General features: G+C 46.2%; 1 protein-coding gene across 2 annotated transcripts in view; it reads right to left on the bottom strand.

Annotated features, from left to right (window-relative positions):
- Positions 1 to 331: 331 nt before the first annotated feature.
- Positions 332 to 26542, bottom strand: part of APBB3 (amyloid beta precursor protein binding family B member 3) — a 645194-nt gene continuing 618983 nt past the window's right edge. For both annotated transcript variants that reach the window (XM_069654242.1, XM_069654241.1), the window contains one exon: positions 332 to 4691. In XM_069654242.1, coding sequence (XP_069510343.1) covers positions 4470 to 4691 — 222 coding nt within the window. In that variant the 3' untranslated portion in view covers positions 332 to 4469. The remainder of the gene's footprint in view (positions 4692 to 26542) is intronic.

The following is a 26542-nucleotide window of genomic DNA, read 5'->3' as shown; positions in this document are numbered from 1 at the left end:
GTCCTGCCTAATGGACCCTTTTTTTGTGATGGTTCATTTTGTGCTTTGGTTATTAGGGCTAATTCAGGGGCCTGCTCGTCTTTGGCTCCACTCTCCATACGAGTTTCTTGGGATGCCCACCTCCAAATCACAATAGGGCATAATCACAACTAGATTTTTTTTTTATAAAGACAATGCAAATTCTATTATACATAGTAGCCAAAAAGGAGTGTGATTGCTATTTTTGTCCTTTTTACGACAACTAAAACATAAAGTTTAATGTCAATCGTGTTGTACTTTAATTAACAATGCATGATTACTATTAAAACAATTGAAACATGAATAGACAATACACAGATACCAGAATAAGTTTATTCATTTGAAAAAAATGTAATAGGCTCCTTTTGAAGTTGTTTTTATGAATGAAATTATATTGATGTGTGAGCATGTTTCCCTTGTTTTATTTTACTTAACCAATGTGGATCTGCAATTGGTAACAACTTCTTGCCTACCTCACATCTTGACCCTTCTGGGTCAGAAATGAATCTACTGCTTCAAGGTCTTGCTCATACTTCTTATGTTCGTTGCACGTTTTACTTACAGAACAAAGCTGGTGGATGTGGGTCCAGCTGCTGCACACATGGTATTCCCAACCTTAAACACACACTGTATACTGAATGTGATTTTGTTGCAATGAACAAACCTGTGTTTTTCTTTCTGACCTTCACATGTGACTCTCACTGCCTTGTTTCATGTTTCCTCACCCAGATAAATCTATCTTCATTGCATGTAACAGCAGATACTTGTACGGTTTGGGGATGTCCTATTAACTTGCCTGGAAGTCATTCAGGGATGGAGCAGAAGGCGGCGTTTTTAAGTCCTGGAATAATCAGACGTTGCATAAATGTACTAGAAGCTCAGTCCTAGCGTGATGATGGTCTCTGTGATGACTTCTCATATGTTTCACAGGGCTAAGTTATATCCATGTACGGTTAGTAGATCCTTTAAAAACTGCAATAAAAAAGTACAAAAAAGTCACATCTTTGCCCACGCCCTACGAAAGATGACCCACAACTTCATTCTGAAGCTGTGACATAAGGCTGAAAAGTACATACAGTTACTCGGGTGTTTTGGGTTTTTATCTGAATGTTGGCTCCTCAGGGGGACGCAAAGAGCATAGCAGTCCCACATCGCCCATAAATCTATTAGAATGTATTGAAAACAGATGGGCATGTCTAAAAATGCAAATTCAGTGGTTCTCTACTTCACTGCTTACAATAAACCTTGACCCACTGACCCGGTCAGGAACTTTGGGACCATATAGATAAAACCTATTTGCATTGACTTTTCCCAAAAATCTGTTGTTGATATCTTGTGACTCTCTGAAGTGTTCCATAGCAACTGTGTGGCATGGGCTCCTCCAAGCTGGAAATGTCATTGAACGGTTCAAAGGTCATTAAGAGAACCAAAAAAGTTGTTTTTCACCTACTGTCATTCATTTTCCCGTAGAGAAAATGGCATTACTATTGAACACCAGTAGCACAAAAAAGACTCGACAGATTTGCACCAAATAAGAAATAAGTTGGGTACAAAGCATTGCAAATATTCTTTTTTTTGGGGTGTAAATCGGTCCCGTAGTTTTTCCAAAATTTGACCAAGAATTGGCCGCCCCCTGTCCAAATAAACTTGTATATATATCCAAGGGTGCATTGTAGCAGTGAGGCTTTTCAGAAATTCAGAAATTAATAATCGGCATTAACTTTTTTTTACTAGATTCAAGTGATTTACGCTGGAAGGCCGTGGGAAACCGAAAGAGCAAAGTACTCACATGTGATTTTGAGGAGGTAAATTAGTGGTTTCACATTAGGGGAGAGGTAGGGCGGTGGAAAAAAGGACCACATGTGTGGTGGGAGAGTTTGGGGTGGGCGGGAGAGCCCATTTTGGGACAGATTGTTATCGTCTTGCCACAGGAATCTTGCAGGATTCCCATGGGATTGCTGAGGACACGTTGCAAGACGTGATCAGGGGAAACAAATGTGTCCCAGGAAACGTCGAGTGAAAGGTGATAATAGGAGTGGGTTAGGGGGGATTTATAGAGAGTGGGGCAGATGAGGGGACCTTGAAAGGAGGTGTGGGCACATGAAAAATGGCAGTGGGGATGGGGAGTTAAAAAACAATTGTTGAGCATTTTCCCATTACAACAATCGGCAAAGGATCCATTGCCATGGGCTGATTACCGGGAATGATTTGCGTGGTTATAGAAGACAACACCAATGTCATTGCGGTTTGTTAACCTGGGAATGTACTGGGTAAAACCACCAGCGAAATGAAGGAAGGGAGAAGAAAGGTAGCATAAGCCAATGATCAGTGGAACTTATTGTTGCAAAGTGGGCATGGCGGAAGTCCGTGGTCCCGGGCCATGGCTGCTAGAATCTGATTAGTTACGAGGCAGGGGAATATTGGCCATGGCCATGGAGCAGTGGGACTCTGTGTTTTATGATAATTGGTTCAATATGGACACTCGTCATGACCAAAGAATGTGGCCCTGAAGATGGTGGGCGGCCATGACCTGTGGGGCCCGGAGAAGATCTAGTATAACAAAACCCTTGAAATTCAGTGGAAACACTTCAGCTAAGACAGTGAATGTGGGAAGTGGCGATGCTCTTAGCTTGGAGCCCCGTTCCGCAGCTCAGCCCATGAGCACATACAGGAGATCACAGCAGGGATGAACAATTAGATGAGAAAATTACACCACGTGGGACATCTAAAGTGGGGGAATCTGAGCTAGGGTTGTCTCCAGTTTCCTGCTGAATTTCATGGATTTGATTACGATGAGTCAGATCGTCTTAACTCTGTCATAACTAAGGTTTTTGTTTTCACTGAATATGTATATAGATATTTATTGGGGCAGTGCTCTCACCTGCAGAGGAGTGAAGTGAGGTCAGCAAAGTCATTTTATGTACATAACCTGACAGCCCCCATATGGCTTTGTATTACCTGAGCAGTTAAAATGGAGACCAGGAGGATTGTGAAAGCCATGGTGAGCATGCTTACAATTAACTCTTTCAATATTCATTTTCCTTTATCGAAATACATAGGGCCTCAAGCCCATGGAACAAAAATAAAGGTGTAAACATCTGTCGCGTAAGTGACACGCCAGTGTAGGACCATATATCGCCACTGTCTACGTCACAAGCAGAGAGTTATGATTACCGCTTAAAGGTGCCTAAGCCTCATCGCCCAGTAAAACTTTGATTACAATTCATTATGTATGCTCTCTACCTGCTGTAAATATCCCTATCCCAGTAGCTCGAATGAGCTTCTTCCATTTACACTGCTTTCATTGCAAGGTGTACACAAAAACACGACAAGGCGATTTCACTAGTTTTAACAATTTGTTTGCACTTTCTAGTGAAAATGAAGAAAAGTGCATGTTTTGTACGAAAGGGCAAATGTAGGCGGTTCTCTCTATGCAATGTACTTTCTTCTTTAAGAATGAGATCCATAATGTTTACATTCATGGGCTAGTCTCTCCTTCGTAGGCAATTCAGGTCATACGCTATCCCAATGTTCTTATTCCACCTCATCAAGCATTAAGGCTCTGCCTTTTTCTTCCCCCTCTTTTCTGTATCTGATTGTAATCATTGCCATGAGAGGTGAGTGGGCCCCCGCTATAGTTAAGAGATAGGACAGACAGGCCTAGATTTCAAGGGTTAGCGGCACAGTAACCCAAAGCAAGAGCTGCACTGCAAGAACCTCCGATGGCTTTCAAATTCACCACCTCGGGTCACAGTTAGGAAAAAAAAATATTTTACGGCCAGACCCACATATTGTCACGATGAGTCCTCGTGAAAGGTCCGCCCCCATTGGCAGATCCCTTTCTATGTCTATCGCTACCACGCTGCACTAATCTGGAGCAACGCGTCAGGGCCACGTGGACCAAGGCTCGCGACTGTGGAGGGGACCTGCCCTTGCACCACAACTCCCTCAGGTATTCGTGTATTACATGAAAAGATCAGAATAAAAATGGTGGGTGTCTTTCTTTTCCCCCGCCCCCCTTCCTTATTCTCAGCCAGACCTTTGAAGAACATGTTCTCATGCAACCCCTTGTAGAGGTGAGCCCCAAGTCCTTGAAAGCCTGGGTACTGCTGCCCATGTTTGCACCATTGAGTCCCTACGGAGAGCACCCAAGAAGTGTAGGAAGGACCACAGCACCGTCATCTAGATTACAAGTAGAGCGCTAGCACTATGGCTTAAAGCTATCTATGATCTTACCCCCCAGCAAAACTACTGACTTTAATTACACTTAATTATTTAGGCTGTTTGCCCCCCACACACACACATCCCTAGGTGAAGGGTTTTCCTTTGGGATAGGAACACATGAACACTCAGTTCTGTCCTCCTGAGTGAAAGCGCTAATGAACTCGCCGCAAACCGTCCACAAATGAACCTTCCGAGGAACCTGCACTTAGCATGTGCCGGGTGTTCACCTAAGGGGTGTGCATCACCGAATGCTTCTGTTTGAAGGCTTCAAAGATGGCCATCATTCCCCGCTTGCGGCTTGTGCCTTTCTGTAAGCTGTGGCCGGCCGAGCTGAAGGGGGATATTGGGGAGTCCACTGAGGCGGTACGCTTCATCTTCAAGAAGGACCTGGCGTGGGAGCTGGCTTTCGCTCGAGAGGTTGTGGCAACCAGACATTTCTGGTACTGGACCTGAAAGGTAATGGGAGGTATGTTAGGGGCTTTATTGGTTCATTCCACTCTCACCTGCGCAATCAATATCACTGCTTGTTTCGGGGACCCTACATAACCCAAGCGCATCCTGTTCAGCTTTAGTGGGGCACCGTGAGCAACTGAATGAATGGGAGACTTATTTAATGCTCAACTATTGAATGGCTGGATTCATGGGGCCTGGCCCAGTAGCTCCTCAATGAGTAGGGAAATGGGCAGCCGATGAACTATCCGGTAAAGATGGAGACTTGCCAACGAACACCATGGGGGCGGGGGTTCATTTCCTTACAGGTGCAAATTGCATGCAAGTGACCATCAACAGTAACATTTTTGCAAAACAGAGCTTAAAAGCAAAGAGTAGCAAAAAGCAAAACCACATGAACTCTTCGGTTTTACATCCTATCTATCTATATGTATAAAAGTGGAAATGTGTGGTTTGGTGGCAAAACGTATGTTCCCTATACAATTCCACACCGTTTCACCAATCTGCACCACATTTTGCACAGTCAACTCTTAGGACCCTCCGGACATTACTGGTTACGTGACAGCTGGACACCCCAACCCTTTCCCCCAGATTTCAGCAAAAGTGAAACATTGGGTGTGGGTTTTTGGGTTTGTGGTTTTTCGTATGTTCCCTACACAATTCCACACTGTTTCACCAATCTGCACCTCATTTTGCAGTGTTACCTGTCCCTATGAGCGAATGAAAACCTGGGCAACCCCGGGTATATCAGCTAGTTTTGTATAAAATGTAAATACTGTCTACAAGTTACACTATTCTGCTTGTGCCCCCCTCTGTCGTCACATGAATCAGATTGCCCCGGAGTTGTAAACATAATTCAGGACTAAATATGAGCCTGAAAGTCTGTACTCCTCTGGGATGTTTTTCTCAGTCAGTGGCCCAGAGGAGGAGTTCCACAACAGTCTCGGTCTGCCAGGTGTCATCCTCAGAATCGCAAGCAGCAGACTCCTACTGAGAAACTAAATGCATTTACTCTTTGATTTGATGTTTATAAAGTGCTATACGGTTTCCGAATGTTTCTATTTGGACTACTCTGTGTTATGAACACACATATTATGTACACTACATGAGTGACATAAAGGGCTTTTTACATTTGGGGCAACGTGGTCTAATTCACGAGCAATCTGCCTTGTTGCTGACAATACTGGAAAAATTAAACTGGAGCCCTGACAAAGCAGACAAGCTGGCCAGTGTGTTCTCGACAATAACTGTAGTGTCCTGACATAGAATCCTGACATCAACTTCAATGTTTTTTCATCATACTGTCTCTATGTATTTAAATAGAAATATGATTTTCTTCCAGAGCCTTTCGCTGCAGGATGGCTACAGTCAAATCCAAGCAAGAGCGTCCAGGAGAGGAGTGACAGAAGCTGGGAGTCGGTGAAGTGTCAGGGGATGAGTGGTCAACGAGGTGTTAATGTTAATGTTTAAGGATATTTATACCACGCACTATCACCACCATAGGGTTCCCCTGGCGCTCTGGTGGATCTGAAAGAAAGGGGGGTCGGTTAGGGGATGTTAGTAGGGCAAAGTTTGGATAAAGAGCAAGGGAGCTGTGATATGCTGTTGGCAGCTTTAGTTTGGTTAACACTGTTCTCTGAGCTTTGTGGTGTGGTATCCAGTCGGTGTCCGTCGTGTGCTGTTGTGCAAAGCTCTGTGTGGTGTGTTTTTTGTTGCAGTGTAGTGAAGTGCTGCGGGTTGCTGTTGTTTAAGAGGTATGGTTGTGTTTGGTCAGGGTTTGAGAGGTGTATGAAGAGCAGTGAGGTGTTAGTAGGGTAGCTGTTCTTAGAAGAGAAGACCCTTCCATACTTTCCAAACATCCTATCTTATCCTATCCTACGCCTAAGGGTGTCTGTTCAATCTCTGCCACCTTTGTACATCGTGGCTCTTCCAGAAAATCCAAAGCTCCTCTCCCTAATGGCCCCCAAGAGGCCACTTGCTGCTGGATTAGCATATGCAAGGACACAATTAGGTGGTGAATACAAATCCTGGGTGCCAAATGGTCAAGGTTTTCAAAAGGCTTTACACCATTGCCGGCAGGTTGCAAATCAGTTCGAAATTTAGGGTGGAGAAAGGTGAAGTCATCCCTCCGAGATTCAAATGGGGGCGGCCACCAAACCTCTATCATCACGTTTTAGCTCCCATTAACCTCAAGAAACCTGAGTTTTTATCTGCACATTCCGCTACTAATGCAGATGCTTTCTTTACCTTTATATCTTGCAGTTATACTGAGCACTGAGTCATACTAGTGTATTGTGTCCATCGACTCATGCGATAGGGACATGGAGCCGAGTTAGTGCACTGGGCTCAGTTTACTGAAACATCTGCAAACAAAATTAAATTAGTTACTTATCATGACTAAAGGCAGCAGGAAAGATGCTTCAATGGCTGCAATTGGCATCCACCTCTCACTGTTATCGGAGCAAATAGAGCTGGGATCTCTTGCAAATCAATTGACCCTCAGCCCATTGGACCTAAGCAATGACAACTGCATTGTTTACATTAAAGATGTCCAATCGCGCTGGCTTTAAATGTCCATGTTTTTGGTTATTTCTAAGATCCTTTTATTTGGGGATATCAATTGATGCACAGAAGATATTTGTTACTTACAAGTACCTTGTCAATTTCCTTGTGTGATCATAAACATGTACAATAGGAAAATCACTCACTGAAAAGTACACGTCTTCACGTGTCTACACGTTTGTCAAATGTCAAACCTTCATAACTATAACATGAAAAAATGCCTTTTAAGCCCTTTTTCTTCTGGGATCTGGAGCTAAATCCGGGGGCCGTATAATGTAAGGTAAAGTAACGTTAAGTGGTCTTAAAAAGCGCTCATCTGCCACTCATATTGACCTTGGTCCACGTGCTTCCATAAGAAAATAGGGGTGAGTTTTGTTAGCGGAATTGAGGGAAGGTAGAGACAGAAAAACCCCTGTGGAGTTGCAGATCGGAAGTAGCCGTTACCTGTGTGCCGACATAGTGACCTTGTACTCATGGGAGGGCTAATGTACCTTGCTAGGTTAGCTGTAAGAGCATCCTGCTATGCGTGTAGTGCTTATTTTGTTTTCGTTGATGGAAGAACAATAGGGTACGCTATGCTTGGTACACTAAACCGAAGGCGGTCACCCAATGGGAAGTGGGTGAAATGTAAGCTTGCAAGATCTTAGAAGTAAAAAGTCATTTGCAGGAAGATAGGCACGAAAGGCAGAGTAATGGTTGTGCATATGAAATTATTCAGCTGGCTGATGACCAAGCATTACCCCGCCGCCACAGCCTCTATCAGAAACTTGAATGGCAAAGCAAAATGCATGACTCAGAAGATAGGGTGGCCACGCAGGAAAACTACTAAGAGTCAGATTGCCAATTATGTGCTTGAAAACTAAAATATCCTTCTATCCGCTTTAGTACTATTTGTTATTTTACTATTCGGACACCTTTTGCTATCCTTGTGACATCACTTCCTGTGATGTCACCAGGGTCAACGTTCAAATGATGTAACTTCCTGTGATGTCATCAGGTACGTGATGTCACGCCTGCTTCTCCTGGCATTTTGGCGAATTCAGATTCCTGCTTCTAACCAGGAGCGGTATGCCTTAGAACACGCAAGGATGGCAGAGGAGGTTCTTGCGGATAGACATAGGCAAGTGTAAATGAAGGGGTGCTAATTTGTGCTGGGTGGGTATGTTAATATCCCACGGTGCCTTCTCCTCTCTTTTACCCCTTCCTTCCCTTCTTCCTCCCTGTTCTTCTGTCCCCATGTTTGCTCTATGCGCGTGCATGTGACACATTATTAAACCCCAGTAAATAAAGTAATAGCAATAGATCAACATCATACCAAAAATATAATTTATAATACAAATAGACATTTTTAAACAGAATTTTCTTTTTTATTGAAAGCATCTTGAATAGTACAATTAATATTTTTTTTTATTTCCTTTTTACTGCTTACATTCCTTTCAATGTAAAATGTGTTATTTTAATTCTTCATGTGTACTGCTTCAACCAGTGAAGCACATGACCTGTAAGAACTGACCTGAAACCTCATGGCCATGGGCTGCCAGCAAAGGACAGAAGAAGGAAGAAGCCCCCTTGGGCCCATTCACTGGCATGCTTTCCTGCCGTTACAACCTTACACCAAACAAGGGCTTTCTGGTAGATAAAGACAACACGTGATACTGAGCAACATGCTGCGAGGGGTTCATATCAGGCTGAACATACATTACAGGAATGGGACAAATTCACTAGTGTGCATGTGAATTTCCTATCTGATGTGCGGATAGTGTCCTCCTTCGGGATCTCTACTCTAAGACAGTCTTCGAGGTGTATGGCCCAGAGTGCTTTTTGTCTCAAACACGTTTACAAGAATAAAACTCATAGCAATCTTCTTCGTTTGCAAAACACTGTCATAGAGATGGAGCTGTCTATCTTCATCACCGGAAAGGCTTGCAAACGGCTCTGGGGCCGGGGTCACCTGCAGGCGCTCTCAAAGGTGTCATGGGACCGGGCGTGTGCACCTTGAAACCTGCTCATAAGCGTCACTGGAGGCTCAGCGCCATGCCAAGCGCCTGCCCCGTGGCCTCTCGGTGGCCGCTCCTGACATATGCTGATTCCTCCTCATCCCACCAGGTCCGCTCCTGTCCTCCTTTCCTTGGTCTGTAATTTTGGCAGCCGCCCCTGGCAGTTGCGGCTGCCAAGACTGAACAGTGCTTCTCCTCCACCTTGCTCTTCACATTGCAGCCAGCTGTCCCGGGCATACACCGCTACCACGTTCAGGGTTACTTAGCCTCTCTCCTTCATTTCCTTCCTTGTCAGCGTCTGCTTCTGACATTCACAGCCACTGGTTTTATTCCCTCTTTCCCCTTCTCTGCTCGACTTTTCGTGGCCCTATGCTTGTAGAGGTTTCAAAGTGAGGGGTCGTCTGAGCTATCCTCCCAAGAGGTTCAATTTTCGAGTCTGTGTGTAAACCAATGAATGTCCGATTGTGACTACCTGTCAGTTCTACTACACTTCTAGCCCTGACCTGGCTTCAGTCGCTAAGTATCAGTATTGATCCCAGGAAGTTTAGGACCTCAGCCGTTTCCTACCCATGGAAGATCTCCGGTGTCTCTTTGCTGTTCCCTCTCTTTCTTGTCTTTCTAGCACTCTGCTTCTTAATCCTGGAAATATCCGGTTCCAGAGGACTGCCAGAGAAAACCCAACTCTGCTCCCAGTAAATGGTGCTGCCCAGCATACTCGCCCATCTAGTGGGTGGTAAGGCATTGGGATTAATCCGGGTCCTGGGTTGTTTGCACTGCAGGACCCGATCGAAATAGTGTTCCCTTGTCTCCATAACCCCACTAACTTGCTGATGGACTGTCTATTCCTCCAACTACCTCCATCTGTTTCTAGCTGCCTGCCTCCTGTTCCAAGGACGTTCCTGTTGGCTGCTCTGGCTGGTGGGTAGGCTTCAACTCCTTGGTTTATGTGCTGCAGTTCTGCCGGAGGGCCTGGATTCCCTTGTATTGATTCCTATGCGACTTCTGGTCAGTCCTTTTGCAACAATATCAGCTAACTCACTATTAGCAGTTCAATCAGGTCAAAGTGCCTGGTTCGCTTCTTTGGTGCACAAAACCCAATCTCAGGGATACAGTGCCCTAGCCTGTTCTCTGGGTAGATTAATTGTCCCACACAACCCCCTAGATATATCATCTTGCTCACCATTGATGATCAACTCAAGGTTTGGTTTTTCCTAAAGTCTTAAGGATATAACAGACAGATCACTCATTGTAATTCTACCACGGTATAGAGCCTGCTCCACTTCTTTACTATTTCATCACAGCCTCAGGAAAATAGGCTTGAAATATACCCAGGGTATGTTGCATGGTCCACTACTTTATTGTTTCACTACATCCTCAGGGATATAGTACCCGGCTCACTGTCATAGGGAAATTATGCCTCTCACAATGTAGAAAGGATATAGTGCTCCTCTTGATGTAGTAGGGATATAGTGTCTAGTTCACTGTTACAGCAGTCTCAGGAGATCTGGTCCTCCACCCTTGTAGCAGCTCTCGGGTTCCTAAAATCCAGTGCGTAGACCAGATGTTGTGGTAGGCTCCAGGTAGTCTCCATCTCTGGAGTAGTCTCCTGGTCTGTTTGCAAGCCATCCTGCTCTCCCCATCTGCTCTGGGTTTCTGCCACCCTTTATCTGAATACTCTTTAACCTCTCCTAGTTCTGCTCCCCAGTCTTGAGATTGAGAAGCCTCTCTTTCAGGCTGTTGTTGGGAAGGGGACATCCCCATCCCCCCAAGCTCTTTAGAGTGAGGCGAGATGCATTAGAAGCACTATGATGGGGCAGGGGTAGGGGGGCGGGCAAAAGGACCACCTTCCAATATAGAGGACCCCACTTCAATATAATCAACCCACATAGTGTAGCGCAGGGCGCGAGCAACATTGCTATTTTTGCATAGATTTTATTTTATTTTACAATGTTTTTATTTGCATTTGTGAAATCACAATCAATAGCTTGCATATTGCCATTTTCAAAATATACAATTCAGATTTAGCAACTAATAACAAACAAAACAATAACCAACATTAACTGTCTTCATTCGTGTTTCCATTATCACAGTTAATCACAATCTTGTGGAGATGTGGTTTACAATGAGCAACTTTCTATTGTGGGGTAGCTATTCAACAATGTTACTATAATTGTGCTAGGTGAAACTTATATATTGAAGGGGGTTTGTTGTCAGAGGGATGAAATATGTCCCAGACCAACGTGTTCCATGCTTCAAACGTTACGCTCACCTCCTCCTCCGCCCTGGAGACTCCCGCACCCCATGTCCTGGTCTCTGCCTCTGCCCAGCGTTCCAATTCCCTATACCACATTGCATATTGTGGGCCCCCTGACGATTTCCATGCCATTGCGATAGATCTTTTATCCAGTATGCATACCATATCCATAAATTTCACTACGTTTTTTAAGGTACTTATTCTGGGGGATGCACCTAAGAGGCATTCCTTTGATGACCAGTCATATCGTACTACTCCGGTTTTCCTGCAAGCCTGCTCTATCTTGGCCCAGAAACGCTGCACCCTTACACATCCCCAGAACATGTGTATCATTCCCGCCTCCCCCATGCCACACCAAGGGCACTGAGGCTGTGCCTGTCTGTTGAATCCGACCACCCTGTGTGGGGTCATGTAGGTGCAGTATAAGACATTTAGTTGTATTAGTCGGAATCTAGCGTTCCTGGACACCTCCTGGGGATATGCTAGTACTTTCTCCCACTCTTTTTGCGTGATGTCTATTCCCAGATCTGCCTCCCATCTCGCTTTTAATGATGCGCTCCGGGGGTTGGGTTTGTCCGTCAACTATCCATACAGTCTAGACCAGGGGTCGGCAACCTTCAGCTCTCCAGAGGTTTTGGACTACAACTCCCACGATCTTTCACTATTGATTATTCTGGCTAGGTTTGATGGGAGATGTAGTCAAAAACATCTGGAGAGCCAAAGGTTGCAGACCCCAGGTCTAGACACTGGATTACAGCCGTCACTCAAGTTGTGCATTAGTGTCAACAGGGGATTTGCTGTCAGCTCTTCTGGCAATTTTTCCCACTTTCCTTTAGCCACGTGTCTAGCCCTCTGATACCACAAGAACTGCCCTTTTGGCAACCCCTCCTTTTCCTGCAGTGAGTCAAACTCCCTGAAGACTCCCTCTCAATGTAGGTCCCCCCATGTGTATATGCCCCATCTTTCCCAATATTTTACCATTGCTGGATCGGTTCTTACTTTGCATACATCAGCAGCAATTGGGATTTCAGGTGAGTAAGGGTGTTCAAGGTGGAGCAGTGCCCTGACTCTGCTCCATACCTGTCTTCCCAGTGTTACGATCATGGGGGTGCTCCCCGAGCAGCTCAGAGGGATCCACAATATTTCTTTTAAATATACTGGGGGCCACTAGGTGCTGTAGTAGCCCCGTCTCAGTTGTGGCCTCATCCGAGAGCCATTGAGCAACAAAGCTAAATTGTGCAGCTAAGTAGTACTTTTCCAGGTCTGGGAGTTGTATGCCCCCTTCCCTGTAGGGTAGGGTCAGACTGGCTAGAGACAGTTTATGCCGGGCTGTACCCCATAGTAACTCCCAGAGTAGTGCTTCTAGTGTGCGAAAGAAGGAGGCCTTGATATAGTAATGTATGTTTTGGAAGTGATATAGAAATCTCGGAAGGATGATCATTTTATCAATTGACGCTCTTCCTATCATTGATAGAAGAAGTTTGGACCAGAACTTCATCGATGTCCATTGTCCTTTCACCACTGCTACGGTGTTGCTTTCATGCATCAACTCTGGTGTGGGCCGTATGTTTACCCCTAAGTACCTGGACGAGTCCAATTGCCATTGGATGCCCACGTCTGGTGTGTCCTCAGTGCCCTTTCCCCTCAGACCTGCCAGTGGGAATATACAGGACTTCTGTCTGCTGAAGCATACCCCTGAGACTCTTGCATAATTGTTCAGTACGTACAGCATCAGTGGCGCGTTAAGGTGTGGGTCCCTCAAACATTGTCCGCATATAGTGAGATTATGTGGTTCGTGCCACCCACCTGAATCCCTGCTTCAATTTTTTTTTTCTAAAGTAGATTGCAATTGGTTCAAGCCCTAGTACATACAGCATGGGTGATAATGGGCATCCCTGCCTGGAGCATCTTCGAATGTCCCAGGCCGATGACACAGTTCTCCCAGATTTCACCCTCGCTACTGGTGTGGTGTACAGTACCTTTATCCATCTAACAAATCTTTCCCCAAACCCAAATTCTCTTAGAACTGCAAATAGCCACTCGCAGTATAAGGAATCAAACACTTTGATAGTGCCCAGCGATAGTATCGCAAAGTGGCCCCTCACCTCTGCTGTTTGTGCCATTACATGTTGCAGTCTGCGCAGGTTTGCCATTGTGTTGCAGCCCGGTACAAAGCCATTCTGGTCGCCATGCACCAGTCCTCCCACCACCCTGGATAGCCGTTTGGCCAGTATAGTAGTCAATATCTTGACATCATTATTTAGCATTGCCAGTGGGCGATATGAGTCACAATCGTCCATGGGTTTATCCGGTTTGGGTATTGGAACCACCATTGTCTCCCTCATACTTTTCGGCAGTGCCCCCACTTCGTACGGTTCCTTGAACACCTCATGGAGCAGTGGGGTCAGGGTCGACCCATATGCTTTGTAGAACTCCGGGGGAGCCCGTCGCTTCCAGGTGTCTTGCTGGTGGTTAGGGATCTGATTGCCTCACTCACGTCTTCAGCAGAGATGCCCCTAGTGCCTCGCATTGTGTTTTGCCTAGTTTGGGCAACCCTATCTCTTTCAATGTGCCCTGTATGTCTTCCTGTGGCACTGAAGTGTCATGGGCATATAAGCGGGAGTAAAATGTTGCAAAGGTGTCATTAATCGACTGCTGTGTCCTGTAGGTAGTGCCCTTGTCATCCTTGAGTGCTGTTGTTAAGTGTCTCGGATCTTCCCTCCTACACAGCCATGATAGTAGCCTGCCCAGTTTGTCCACCTCCATATGTGCTTTGGTGGTTCTCGCCATGTAGTCCAACTTGGAAAGCCTCCCCCAGGCATCCTGGCAGTTGCGCCTTGCTTCACCCAATTTCGCCTCCTCCTCCCTGGTCCCCTGGGTTTTAACCTCCATCTGCTTGATTTCCTCCTCCCGTTTCCCCAATTCCTCCCTTAGTGTTTTCCTGATACCCTCTGCACCAGGTATGACCTCTCCTCACACTACTACTTTCAGTGCTGCCCATACCGTGCCCCAGTGCTCCACACTGCCCACGTTATTTCCTATATATCCTTTTAACTTATTCCAGAGGTCCACTCTAAAGGCCTGGTCTGTCAGCACTTCTGTGGGCATGCGCCATAATGGAATGGGGCGCCTAGCACCGTCCAGTTCATAATCAACGGCGAGTGTTCAGAAATCGACCTTCCCGGATATTGCATGGACTCTATCTGCGGCACATGGACTCTGCCCGTGAATATATAGTCTATTCTGGTATACAGACCATGCAGTGGGGAGAAATAGGAGTATCCTCTGTCTGTGGGGTGTAGCTCTCTCCAAACATCAACCAGGTCAAGGAGGGCTAGTGCTGTGTTTAGTGCCAAAGGGGCTGCTGCTGCCCGATTCCCCAGCCCCAGATGAAGAAGCTGCCCCTGTGTTGGGGTATTCTGGCACATAGCGCATTGAGGTGCGCAGGGATATCGTGGTTGGTAAAGTAGGAGTTAATTATGCATATTTCTGTTTGTTCAATAGAGCCCCACAATATCAAATATCTGCCTGCTGTGTCCGCCTCCACCCCCAGTAACCGGAAGGGTATCTCGGGGTTTATCCACATAAATACGCCCCGTGCATACTTAGAGTATGCCACTCCATACCCTTGCCCACCCCAACATTCCTTCAGCTTGGATGTAGCATCCTCAGTGAGGTGAGTTTCCTGCAGCAGGGCTATGGATACCTTTTTCCTGTTCAGGAAGGATTTGACCCGGTTCCTGCGTAAGTAAGTAGCCATTCCCCTTATGTTCCATGTCAACACCCTAATTTGAGCTGCCATGGCTGCTTGGTGTAGTTTCCCTCAGCCCCCACCTGTCCCCTTGTTGTGTCCCCTGCATAATCTCAGGCCAGGTTCCTCTCCATCTCAATACACCCATCCCCGTTTCACATCCCATTGCTGCATATGACCATTTCCTCACCACCATCACTTCGTATGAAGATCTTGTAACAAACAGAACAGCAAACAAAACCAAATAACTACGCCCAGCTGCTGCTTTCCTCCTGCAGCACTCAGGCGCCCCGCACCTTTCAGACCCATCCGGTCCATTGAGTTTGAGTATCGTCGTGCTAGCAACAGACCTGCACTAATCGTTCCATGGGTTAGACCTATAAGCTCAGGTCAAGTGGCCAAGCAGCCCTCCCGTCTGATTTTGATTAGGTAACAATGCTACAATGGACACAAGACAATATTTGGTTGACTTGCCACAGTCCTTGGTGGGCGGATTTCTTCCCTGATGCCCGCCCTCTCCCCCGTTCTGGCATTGCTCATGTAACTGCCTCCTCCCCTCCTGCCAGGTTATCGTGCTCCAGCCACATATTGGCCACTGCTGGAGTTTCCAGGAATACGGCACGCACTTTGTAGATTACTTTCAATCTGGATGGATACATTAGCATGTATTTTAGGTTCAGTTGTCTGAGCCTGGCCTTGATCGGGACAAAGGAGTTTCAGGCACGTTGTACTGTGGGTGTGTAGTCCGGGTATATAGCTATTTTGGAATTGTCTCTCTTTATCTCCCCTTCTTCCCATGAGTATTTAAGTATGATCTCTCTCTATCTTGGAAATTCAGGATCCTTGCGATCATCGGGTGGGGGTGCAATCCTGGTGGTGGTTTCTTTTGTAGGGATCTTCATGCCCTCTCCACCGCAAAACCCTGTGAAAGTCGGCCGGTGCCTAGCTCCTACTGTAGCAAAGTTTCCACGAATCCAGTCGGGATCAGGCCTTCTATTCCCTCAGGGGTTCCCAGTAAGCGAACATTATTGCATCAGGCACGCCCTTCTGCGTCTTCAGATCTTGCCTAGAGCGTTGCAACTCTTTTTTCTAGCTCTTGCACTCTTGCTTTTAGGTCTACCGTGGTCTCTGCTGTTTCCTGGAGCCCGGCCTCCGCAGTGGTTACCCTCTCTGCCAGGTTACGTGCATCCTGTCACATCAGTTGCATGTCCGTCTTAACCTCTTCGATTTTAGTGTCTATGAACGACCTTCGTGCAGCTATAGCCTCCAGTACCTGTCCATCCCTGTTGTCCAGGGCCTTTTGTTCACTGCATGCAGCCGTGCCATCCTGCACTGGGACTCGTGGCCTGGTCGTGGCGAAGGAATCCATGGTTGTCATTTTTGCTTTCCTTTTAGTAGGGGACATGGCTACTTGAGTAGTGCGCAAGTTGGTCTCCAGTCTTGCACTTTGTTCCTTTAACCTTGACTTGATGTCACCCATTAGAGTGCTGAAGGTGTGTGTGTGAGCAGTCTAGGGGACAATATATGAGCTGGTTGTGGTGGCTAGGGTTCCATGCGCCCACGCGGCATCCGTTTGGCAGGCGATAGTTCTGTTTCCAGGATTGTTTTGGGTATTCCAGTGAGTGCAGATGGGTCTGTCTGCCCCGCATGTGGTGTGCTTCTTCTGGTGCGATTCAAGCCCAGCCTCCAGGCTATGCAGTCCCCACTGCTCTGTCCTTACTTCCTCCTTGTCCACTTTAGATAGTGGGGTATCTATGGTAGCTGCTGAACACCGTGGCACCCCTGCAGCCTATTTGTTGTTTTGGGTCGAGTTCAGCGGCTGGGATTGTCAGCACCTTCAGTGTCTCTTATTCTCAGTGTGCATTATCTGGCTCTTACCAGGGGGCGCAACAGTGTTGGCGGCTGTGTCCTGTGCGTTGTTACTCTTTGGTTTGGTGCTGCAGTCCCACCAACGTTGTCCCTAGGTTTCTCAGTGCCTCTTATCCAGAAATAGCGTAATCCAGCATTCACGCGGCAGAGATTTGCTAATTGCCGCTAGCTCTATAGTGATTGTCCGCTGCACTGTCTTCCTGGGTACTAGCAGACCCCCGGGACCGCAACATGCAAGGTAGGGGTAAGCACAGTGACCTACTCGTTGCCGCTTTATTGGTGTGCCGAGGCGTTAGTTGATCATATACCAGCGGCTGAGGGGTAGGATTGGGTCACAGTCAGCAATCTGCTGTGTTCACGCAATAAGAGGTCTACGATGCATGGACGATCCCCGATCGTCTTGTTGCAGGCTTGCGCAGTGGTCCAGGTACCCTGAATGTTTGTGGTAATGGCCATCCAAGCTACAGAAATTAGATGTGTTTCTCTCAGCCATGCCAGGGCAGTTCCCCGCCCTGCTGTGTATCACCTCCAAGACCCCGTAATATGGGCCATGCACTAGTGGCCCCTTAGTCCGCTTTTGTCGGCTGGGGACGTTGCGGGCCGCTTACCGTGTGGAGTGGCACCTGTGACTGTGATCTACCCCCAGTTCTGATCAGGGATAATAGTTCACAATTTCCTGCTGGGAGTGCTGTGCCACGGTGTGGCTTACCTTGCAAATGGCTGCTGTCGCCAGCCTCCAGAGGGGATTCCGGGCCACCTTCCTTGTCATCTGATGCTACTCTTCGTGGGAAGAGTAGCACATGCGACCCACCGCCGCTGCACTCGAAGTGCGTTCCGGTAGGTGAAGTTGGTCCTCTGTGGAGTGGCACAGCTTTCCCCGTCATCCCCCAAAAGCCGAATCAATGCCTCCTCACTTTGTGACTGATTCCGCCTTTTCTTCTTAGTTTCCTGGGTGTGCTATCAAGTCTGTGTGTCCAGTGTTCGGTGACTCACTTCTCCATCTCCCAGTCCGTTTTCAGGCACAAGGTTGTGTGGAGCCTCTGTGCTGTCTCGGTGCTTGCCCCTTCCAAAGGTATGTGCCAGCTTCTCTGCCTCGCGGTCTGCCTGGGCGACAGCCGTGCACGCCCTTAGTAGAGGGAACAATCCGGTTCATCACTCACAGTCCTTGATCTTGGAGAGCCTGTTGGCAGTTCCTGCCCCTCCTACTCACCGCCGCAGGGCCACGGCAGTGGCCACCATCTTGCGTGCCTCAGGGGTTCTGTTTCCGAGGCTCGGATTTACAGTAATCCGACTGTTTTTCGTCGGACTTTATTTGGGGATCTAGGAAAACGATTTGCCTTCCCGTGGAAGTGTCTATTATTTAATTTCTCTTCATATATCCGTAGCATCAGGATCAACTTAAGGATCTCGGCGGAAGCTCTGCCCAGCAACCTCCTCACGCCATGAGCTCAGGCCACGCCCCTCCCTATTTTTGCATAGATGTTAGCAATCATTGTTAAGAGACAAGGCCTGCACGGTGAATGCGACATTGCATGCACTATGCCCAAATTATGAGACGAGGGAAATCTCCAACCATGTCCTGGCTCCCATGACAACAGCCCACACCCCCAACTGCCACAACGCCTATTCATTGTTCTAACAGTGTTGTAAAGATGTGTTTTTTACTAAAGAGGAATGTGCACTACAAGGCCGCGATCAGAGATTAGCGCCTGGTGTGCATGTTATCTCACACTGGCCAAAGCATGACCCGGCCTATCCCCAGGCGACCACAAGTTATAGCCCATATAACTGACTGAGCCCTAAGCCCTTTGAATTCCATGGCACCAGGTGACCTTCAACCATCAACCCTAAAGTAACAAGTCCTGAATGTTCAAAGAGTACGGACATCGCACGTCTTTAAACCATAATCGCATGATTTGTATTGCGAGGTACGTTACAGTTCAAAACGTGGGTGGAGACCTTGGAGCCAGATGGCGCGAGAGGGAGGGAGGGAGTGAGTGAAATGTGTGTGTGGAGGTGAGAGTGTTCCAGAACCTACCTTTAGCTCGCCTTAAAATCTGTCAGCTGTACAGTATAATGACAAAGTAGCATTGTGTTAGGATTGTAGGTAATTTGTTCTTTGATCTTCGTCAAGAGAAGAGGATAATCACTGCTGCACCAACGTGATGGAAGGCAGATGGACTGGGCTGGAACCAATGACCTGGCATCTCTTATGGAGCAGGCGGATTATGTGTAGGCTCACACCAACCAGCCATGTGGGTTCCTACTGTATATGTTGCAATGCTTTCCTTTATAAGATTCTGCTTGTAATACTTTTTTCGGCAGAACGTTCTTAGCAGCAGAGTTCTTTGCTACTGCTCTCATCTGTGTGTGAGATTAAAACTTGTTATCCTTACAAGATCGTCTTGGGCCTTTCTTCCCTAGCGAGTTGTATTCTCTCTGGTATGAGCGTTCAGGGACTTGTCTTCAATTGGTGACCCTGATGTGATCCCAGCACCCCCGTACCTGAAGAGGCTTCTAGGCCCCTTCTACTGAAGGAGCCGTGCTCACCTACAGGACCGTTCCCGAAAAAACCTGTGTTCCAAATGGTTTAGCCGGAGCAATTTTAAGAGAAGTCCTATCTGCCGTTTGAAGCGGGTGTGGCTCCGAGGAGAGTGCGGGCGGTGTTGGAACACTGTGACGGAGGAGTTCGGGTGAGCACCACATGTGAGTAGACTCTTGTTAGTGATAACAAGTAGGGGACAGATGCATGAGGAAGTGTGAGAGGTGTGAGCACATGGAGATCGAGGTCGTTGATGTGATGTGGGTGTGGCTTGTGTTATTTCTTATTGGTGTTTATGCTGGTAAAACATTATAAGGTAAGGCAAAGGTAAGGTAGGGCGCCCCTCCTGGGAAGGCGAGGGAAGGTGGTATCATGATAAACTATATTATTTAAGGGAGGAATACAGAAATAAAAGTAGTGGTCTCATATAACTAGTAGGCCTGGAACAAGTAGTGGATCTTATTTTAGTTTGTTATTTCAGTCTATTGTATTGGTGATTTTTTGGATGAAGAACAGGCCATAGGAGGGGCATTAATTGTGTGTGTCGCGGTGTAGTGTATCATTGAATGGTTGTGTGAAGTTGTGTGCGTGAGGGAGGGGAACGGAAAAAGGTGGGGGTTGATTTTCCTTTTTCTTGTTACAAGCAGCAGCAGCGTGCATGTTAGCGGGGCTTTGCAGGGTTAGTAAGACATAAACAGCACTAGTATGGGGGGAGGAACAGCAGTAGATTATATGTATAAGGCCCTGCCACTGTTTTGTGACAGGCTGGAGAAATACCATAGGGAGTGGATAGCGGAGACGGGAGGATGGGGGATGCCCTGCCCGTGGCCAGGGCAGGGCTCCCACAATAAGAGCGTCTTGGAACATATGTCTACGTTTTTAGTAGTTAAGTATAAGGGGAAACAGCTACAGAAGAGAAAAGACATTTTAGACCTCTGGCGTATGTTTGAGGACACAGAGGACCAAGGGGACAGGGCAGGGGCACGGATACAGAAAGATGGAAGGTGCCGGAGGGGAGAAGGAGAGGGTGGGGCACCAGCGGAAAGCGGGGGATTCTATACCTTGGCATTGTGTCCCGCAGATGGGTACACAAATCCAACTTATGGCCCACTGTGGTAGGGACCCCTTCAGCATCAGTAACACCACAGACTACCGTTCCCCTTACCCCATATGCACACCCGCCTAAAGTATTGGCATCCGCGGGTGTTAGGAAGTTCAAAGATAGGTTCAAAGATAGGTTGGTAGAGTTGCTAACAGATCTTAACAGGATACAGGCATCCTCAAGAGAAGTGAGGAATCCACAGGTGTTGGAAAACGGATCGGGAGAATAGAGATCAGGGGAGGTGCTGCTCAGGATGGATTCTGAAGGAATAAAACATGTATGTGTTGAGAAGGTGGGAAACAAGGGTGAGTGGACAATCCTTGGACAGGAGAACACAGTGTTGGGAAACAATGAGATGGAGGATGTCAATGATACGTTTGATGAGGGTCAGGGTGAAGAAGAAGAAAGGGGTGAAGAGGCAGTCGAGAGTGCCCCCCAAGTAGCAGGTTCATGGGGGGCAGGTTGAGGATTAGGGCCAGCAAGATGGTGTTAGTAAAAGGAAGGGGAGTTATGAAGATGGTCACAAGAAGTAGGGCGATGAAGCAGTTGCCCCTTTTACATAAAGGGGCAGGGAGGACACAGTATGTGCCCTGGCCCCAGATGGACAAGAACAACTTGATCAAGGCTCTTCCACAGATCACATCAGGAGCAAGTAAGTGGATATATGAGTTTGAAAAACAAACAGCAGGGGTGCCCCTGGCAATAGGAGACATCAAGAGCTTGATGGTTGCTATGATTGGGGACCACGCTGGGGATGTGTGGGTTAAGGTTGGGTATCTAGGAATAACCCTGGGGGACAATGCATATGATGGAGCATTGTTCCATGGAATTAGAGCACAAGTGTGGGATGCGCAGCGAAGGGCTTTCCCAGATACCCCTGATTTACAGTCCCTGATGCAGTGTACAATGGGTGATGATGAGTAACCTGCTAAACGTATTCTTAAAGTACAAAAGTTGTGGAGAGCTGAAATGGGAGGACCGTCGGATCATTCGATACCATTGTTCTATTTTATAGTGAAACGGTTCTTTCCAAAGGAAGTGCAGAAGGCGCCAGATAAGATTATGGGTATCGAAGCAAAGGGGTGGCCAGAGATACAGAGCATAATAGTGCACCATTGCAAAAGGATTAAGGAGTGGAAGTGGAAGTGAAATTGGTTAAAAAGAAATTGCCAAAAGTTGTTGTTCAGGCACATGTGTCGATGCCCGTACAGGTGGAGGGGACAGAGAGCACCCAACAAGTTGTGAGCGCCACCATCGCTCTACTCTGGGCTGAAGGAGGACAAGGACAGTGGGGTGGGGGGCAACAGTGTCCTGGCCCACAGTGGCAGCAGGAAGCACCGCATCGAGGAAGAGGGGGCTTCTGAGGAGCAAGAGGAGGAGGATTTGGATGCAGAGGGGGTGGGTCTGGACTATCACAATGTTGGAATTGTTTAAGCTTGGGGTATTTCGCAACCGAGTGCAGGAGTAGACCTGCAATGGTGTCCAATTACAGGTCAGAGAAGGAGGGCCCAGGGCCCCAAGGGGTAGGGTGTTCACAACAGGGTCAAGGGTATCAGAACCAAGGTTATCCACAGGGGCAACACCAAACATATAATCAGCAGCCTTAAGCAGCTGACATGCAAGTGCAGCACCCGCCACAGCACCCTTGGTGGGGGCAGAGATAGGAAACAAGCAGTTCATATTTATGGTGCAACAAAATCATGTATCATGGAGGGAACTTTTCCATTATCAGGCAAATATCTTGATATGCAGGGATTTTCTGGGGCTATTTCCAGGGTTTCTTATACTGGGGAGCTGAATGTGAAGGCGGTAGGGAAGGTGGTGCGGGCCCCCTTACTATATTCTGAAAGTTCCTTTGTTAAATTACTGGGCAGGGATCTGCTCAGCAAACTAAACATGACCATATCATTCACAGATCACAGTATAATTTGTTCTACAACTGGGATGTGCGCAATAAGAGTAATGCTGATAATACACACAATGACAAGGGAAGTGGTGGTTTGCGGGATTCCCGTGGAGCCCGACATGTTAATTTATGGTATTATTGTACTTGTGGAGGTGGTGCCTCAGATTGCCAAGCAGTGTTGGAAAGTGCCCACAGATTTAATCTTTCGCCAAGTTGTGTCCCCTTAGGTGGCGGCGGGAACAATATTGTCGCTGGATTTACAGGGATTGTTGGTCACTAACAAGCGGGTTGTCATGCTAGGAATTGACAGGGATGGGTGTGAGTGGCTCACAGGGCTCTGTATATATCCAACAGTACAATTAAAGGTAGTGACGGATGATGAGCTGTTTGAGAACAATGATAAAAATGGGGAAATAATAGAGATTTGTATCCCCTGTGACATAATGATACAGTATCGAAGGGTGCATTACCCCCTGATGGCAGTAGCAACTCCACCTTTGTTTCTCGATGAAGACTTACAACACGTGCCTTCGCAGTTGTGGATTACAAATCCACACGATGTAGGACTACTGAAAGACGTGACCCCTGTGCGTATAACATTGAAGCCAGGTGCGGTGCTACCTAGGGTAAAACAATATCCATTATCAAGGGAGGCAGAGGAGGGTATTAGAAAGACAATACAGGCCCTACTGGACATGGGGATTATTGTGCCATCAACGTCTCTGTGTAACACTGCGATACACCCTGTCAAAAAATCAACAGTGCGCAATTGATTCAGGACTTGTGCCCCCTAAATGACGTGGTACAGAAAGAATTTCCATTCATCCCTAATCCTGCGACAATTTTGTGCAGTAGCCATAAAGAAGCTATATACTTCGCTGTAGTGGACTTAATGCATTCTTCTCGATTCCACTCCATCCTGAGTCGATGTTCCTCATGGCCTTTACACAAGGCCAAATGAGTTTAGAACATACTAGGTTACCTGAGGGGTACTGTGAGAGCCCAAACATTTTTAACAGGATACTGAATGCTGATTTAGGGAATATTCAGGTGCCCAGTAAGATTATCCATTACGTGGATGATCGGTTAGTGTGTAGTGACAGTGAGCAGCACTGCCAAAGGGATTCCATTATGCTACTACAATTGCTGGCCTATAAGGGGTACAAGTTTGACAAGGCTACATTGCAATACTGCCAACAGGAGGTGCTCTATCTAGGGCATTGAATGGTGAAAGGATACTACCAGATAGGGGAGCGTCAGTACTCGCCACCCCAGACCTGCCTCAGTTAAAGAAATGCAGAGGTTTTTGGGGCTGTGCAACTACTGTAGGGAATTGATCCTGGATTAGGCAGCATACACAAGACCACTTATGCAAGCCCTTAGGGTAGCACAAACAAAGGATCATAGGTTACAGTGGACTGCAGACATGATTAAACAGTTCAACGATTTAAAACAAGTCATTAGTTCAGCACCCGTACTGGCAACCCCAGACTACATGCAGTAATTTTATTTGTTCTCACATTCAGATGGCCAGCTCATGACAGCAGTATTGATACAGAAGAGCACTATGGGCCATAAGCCATTGGCCTATTACAGCGGCACTCTGGATTCAGTGATGAAAGGGCAGTTCACATGCAAACAAGCTTTAGCAGCTGCTGCATTTGCAATAGCAAAAAGTTCTACTATTGTAATAGGGTGCTCTTTTTTTTATTTTTTTTTTTATTTGTTATAGCTGGTAAACCAACTTTTCAAATATTTACACTCATTGTCATCATTTTTTTTTTTTTCTTAAACTTACACATCCACACTTGTAGCAATAAAAGATAAGTAAATAATTATTTGTGTCTCATTAAAAATAATTATGAAACAAAAATAAAACAGAGTGAAATGAGTAATGTTGGAACTATCAGACTACCACTCACTTCGAATTGATACAGACAGTCTTCGTATCAGGAAATATTAGATTAAGAAATTGTACAATTGCAAGCTGTATAGTTAATCTTGGATTAGAAAACAAAAGATTCCATATTTGCCTAGAACTAGTACCGCTCTGAACCAGCAATTTACTTCGAAAGCATTTCACTCTGATGTCATGTAGAGCGGGGCAATCAATTATGAGGTGTTGTAATGTTTCACATTGTTCTTTGTAATTACAATGCCGACAGAAGTTCTGGTCTTTTGGTATTACTTTCCTTCTATGCAGGATCTCATTAGTTTCGTATTGATTTAGTCTGAATCTTAAATATTTCTGACGGCATGCAGGTGATGGGTATTTTAGGAGATACTCTGCTATTACCCCATACCTTTTGACACCAAAAGCCTCGGAGTTAAAGTCCTTAAGTTTTGAGCAGATTTTCATGTTGGATATCCAGTCTGCTTGGAAAATTTTATTTTTAGCACGGTCAGGGTTTGTCAAAAGAAGCTCGATCGTTACTGAAGCATCAGAAACCGCATTTAGCGTATGATTTCTCCACCTCAATGACATACCAATTTTTGTGGTTAATAGGTTTCGGCTACGTTTCCCCATGCCATCCAACATTTTTCGTAGCAGAGCACATTGCTTCCATAATACATGGGAGTATAGGGAGACCAGACCCAATTCATGTCACAGTATGGCTAATGGTGTTCCTGGGGAAAGTGTTAAAACTTTTTTTCCAGAATCTGGCTTCTATGCTATCCCAAAATTTACGATTTTGCGGTGTCAAGGCCTCGACACCATATAGTAGAATTGGGATTACTTTGACCTTATAAAAGTGCACAATATGTTTCACTGTGAATTTCCCATATCTTCTAAGAATGATTTTCGATTGTGAAATCAAGGAGCTTAGTTTTACCCTTGCTTCAGTTGTCGTAGTACTTAGGGTTTTTTTGTGTTCAATGTAAACTCCGAGATATTTATATTTGACAACTTTAGTTAATACACAGTTTTGAAGGGACCATTCAAAGTGATATTTTTTTGAAAAATTGTTATTACATACTAATATTTGGGATTTAGCTGTATTGATCACGAGGTTATTCAATGTTGAATATGAGCCTAATTGATTTAGCATGTTTTGTAAGCCTATAGGTGTGCAGGATAATAGTACCAAATCATCTGCGTATAGTAAATAGGGAACCTTTTGGGATCCTATGCGAGGCGCATCTGTTACGCAGTTAATTAGTACAGGGCCTATATCCAGAATGAAAAAATTAAATAGAAAAGAGGCAAGAGCACAACCCTGCTTTACTCCTCTGTAGGTGTGGCTATCAGGTGATAATCTTCCGCCCATATTTAATTTGACTCGCATGGATGTAGAGGTGTGTAACAATGCCACTAGGTTTATGAGAGAAGTTGGACACCGATGTTGTCTAAGCTTAGTTATTAACATGTCTCTATCAATGTAGTCAAAGGCGGATTTGAAGGCGATGAACCCCAGATACAAGGGGAGTCCACCATCAACTTGCTCCGATTGAATCATCGAAAGGGCTAAAATGTTCGGTATTGTGCCCATGCCTTTAACAAAGCCTGACTGAAATAAATCTCTTAGGCTGTTTTGATCTACCCAATCATTAAGCTCTTTTAGTATTAATCTACAAAATATTTTCGCCGGAGCATCCAATAAAGAAATTGGACGGTAACTCGTTGGTAACTGGCGGTCACCTTTTTTATAAATCGGAATTGTGACGGCTTCCGTCCATGTTTTAGGTAATTTCTGATGTTTATTTATTGTAGTGAATATCTTGTAGAGAATTGAGCTCCACACTTCAGGGTGTTTTTTCATCAGGGCGTTTGAAATCCCATCAGGGCCTACTGCGCACGAGTTGCTAGAGGTCATGATTAGGTGTTTTATTTCCTTCTGATCAGTATGCAACCAAAACCTCATCACT

This window comes from Ambystoma mexicanum, chromosome 3q, assembly GCF_040938575.1.
Source record: "Ambystoma mexicanum isolate Mex_15411 chromosome 3q, UKY_AmexF1_1, whole genome shotgun sequence".
NCBI lineage: Eukaryota > Metazoa > Chordata > Amphibia > Caudata > Ambystomatidae > Ambystoma > Ambystoma mexicanum.
Note: the sequence above shows the minus strand (reverse complement) of the source record. Positions and strands in the feature narration are given on the sequence as shown.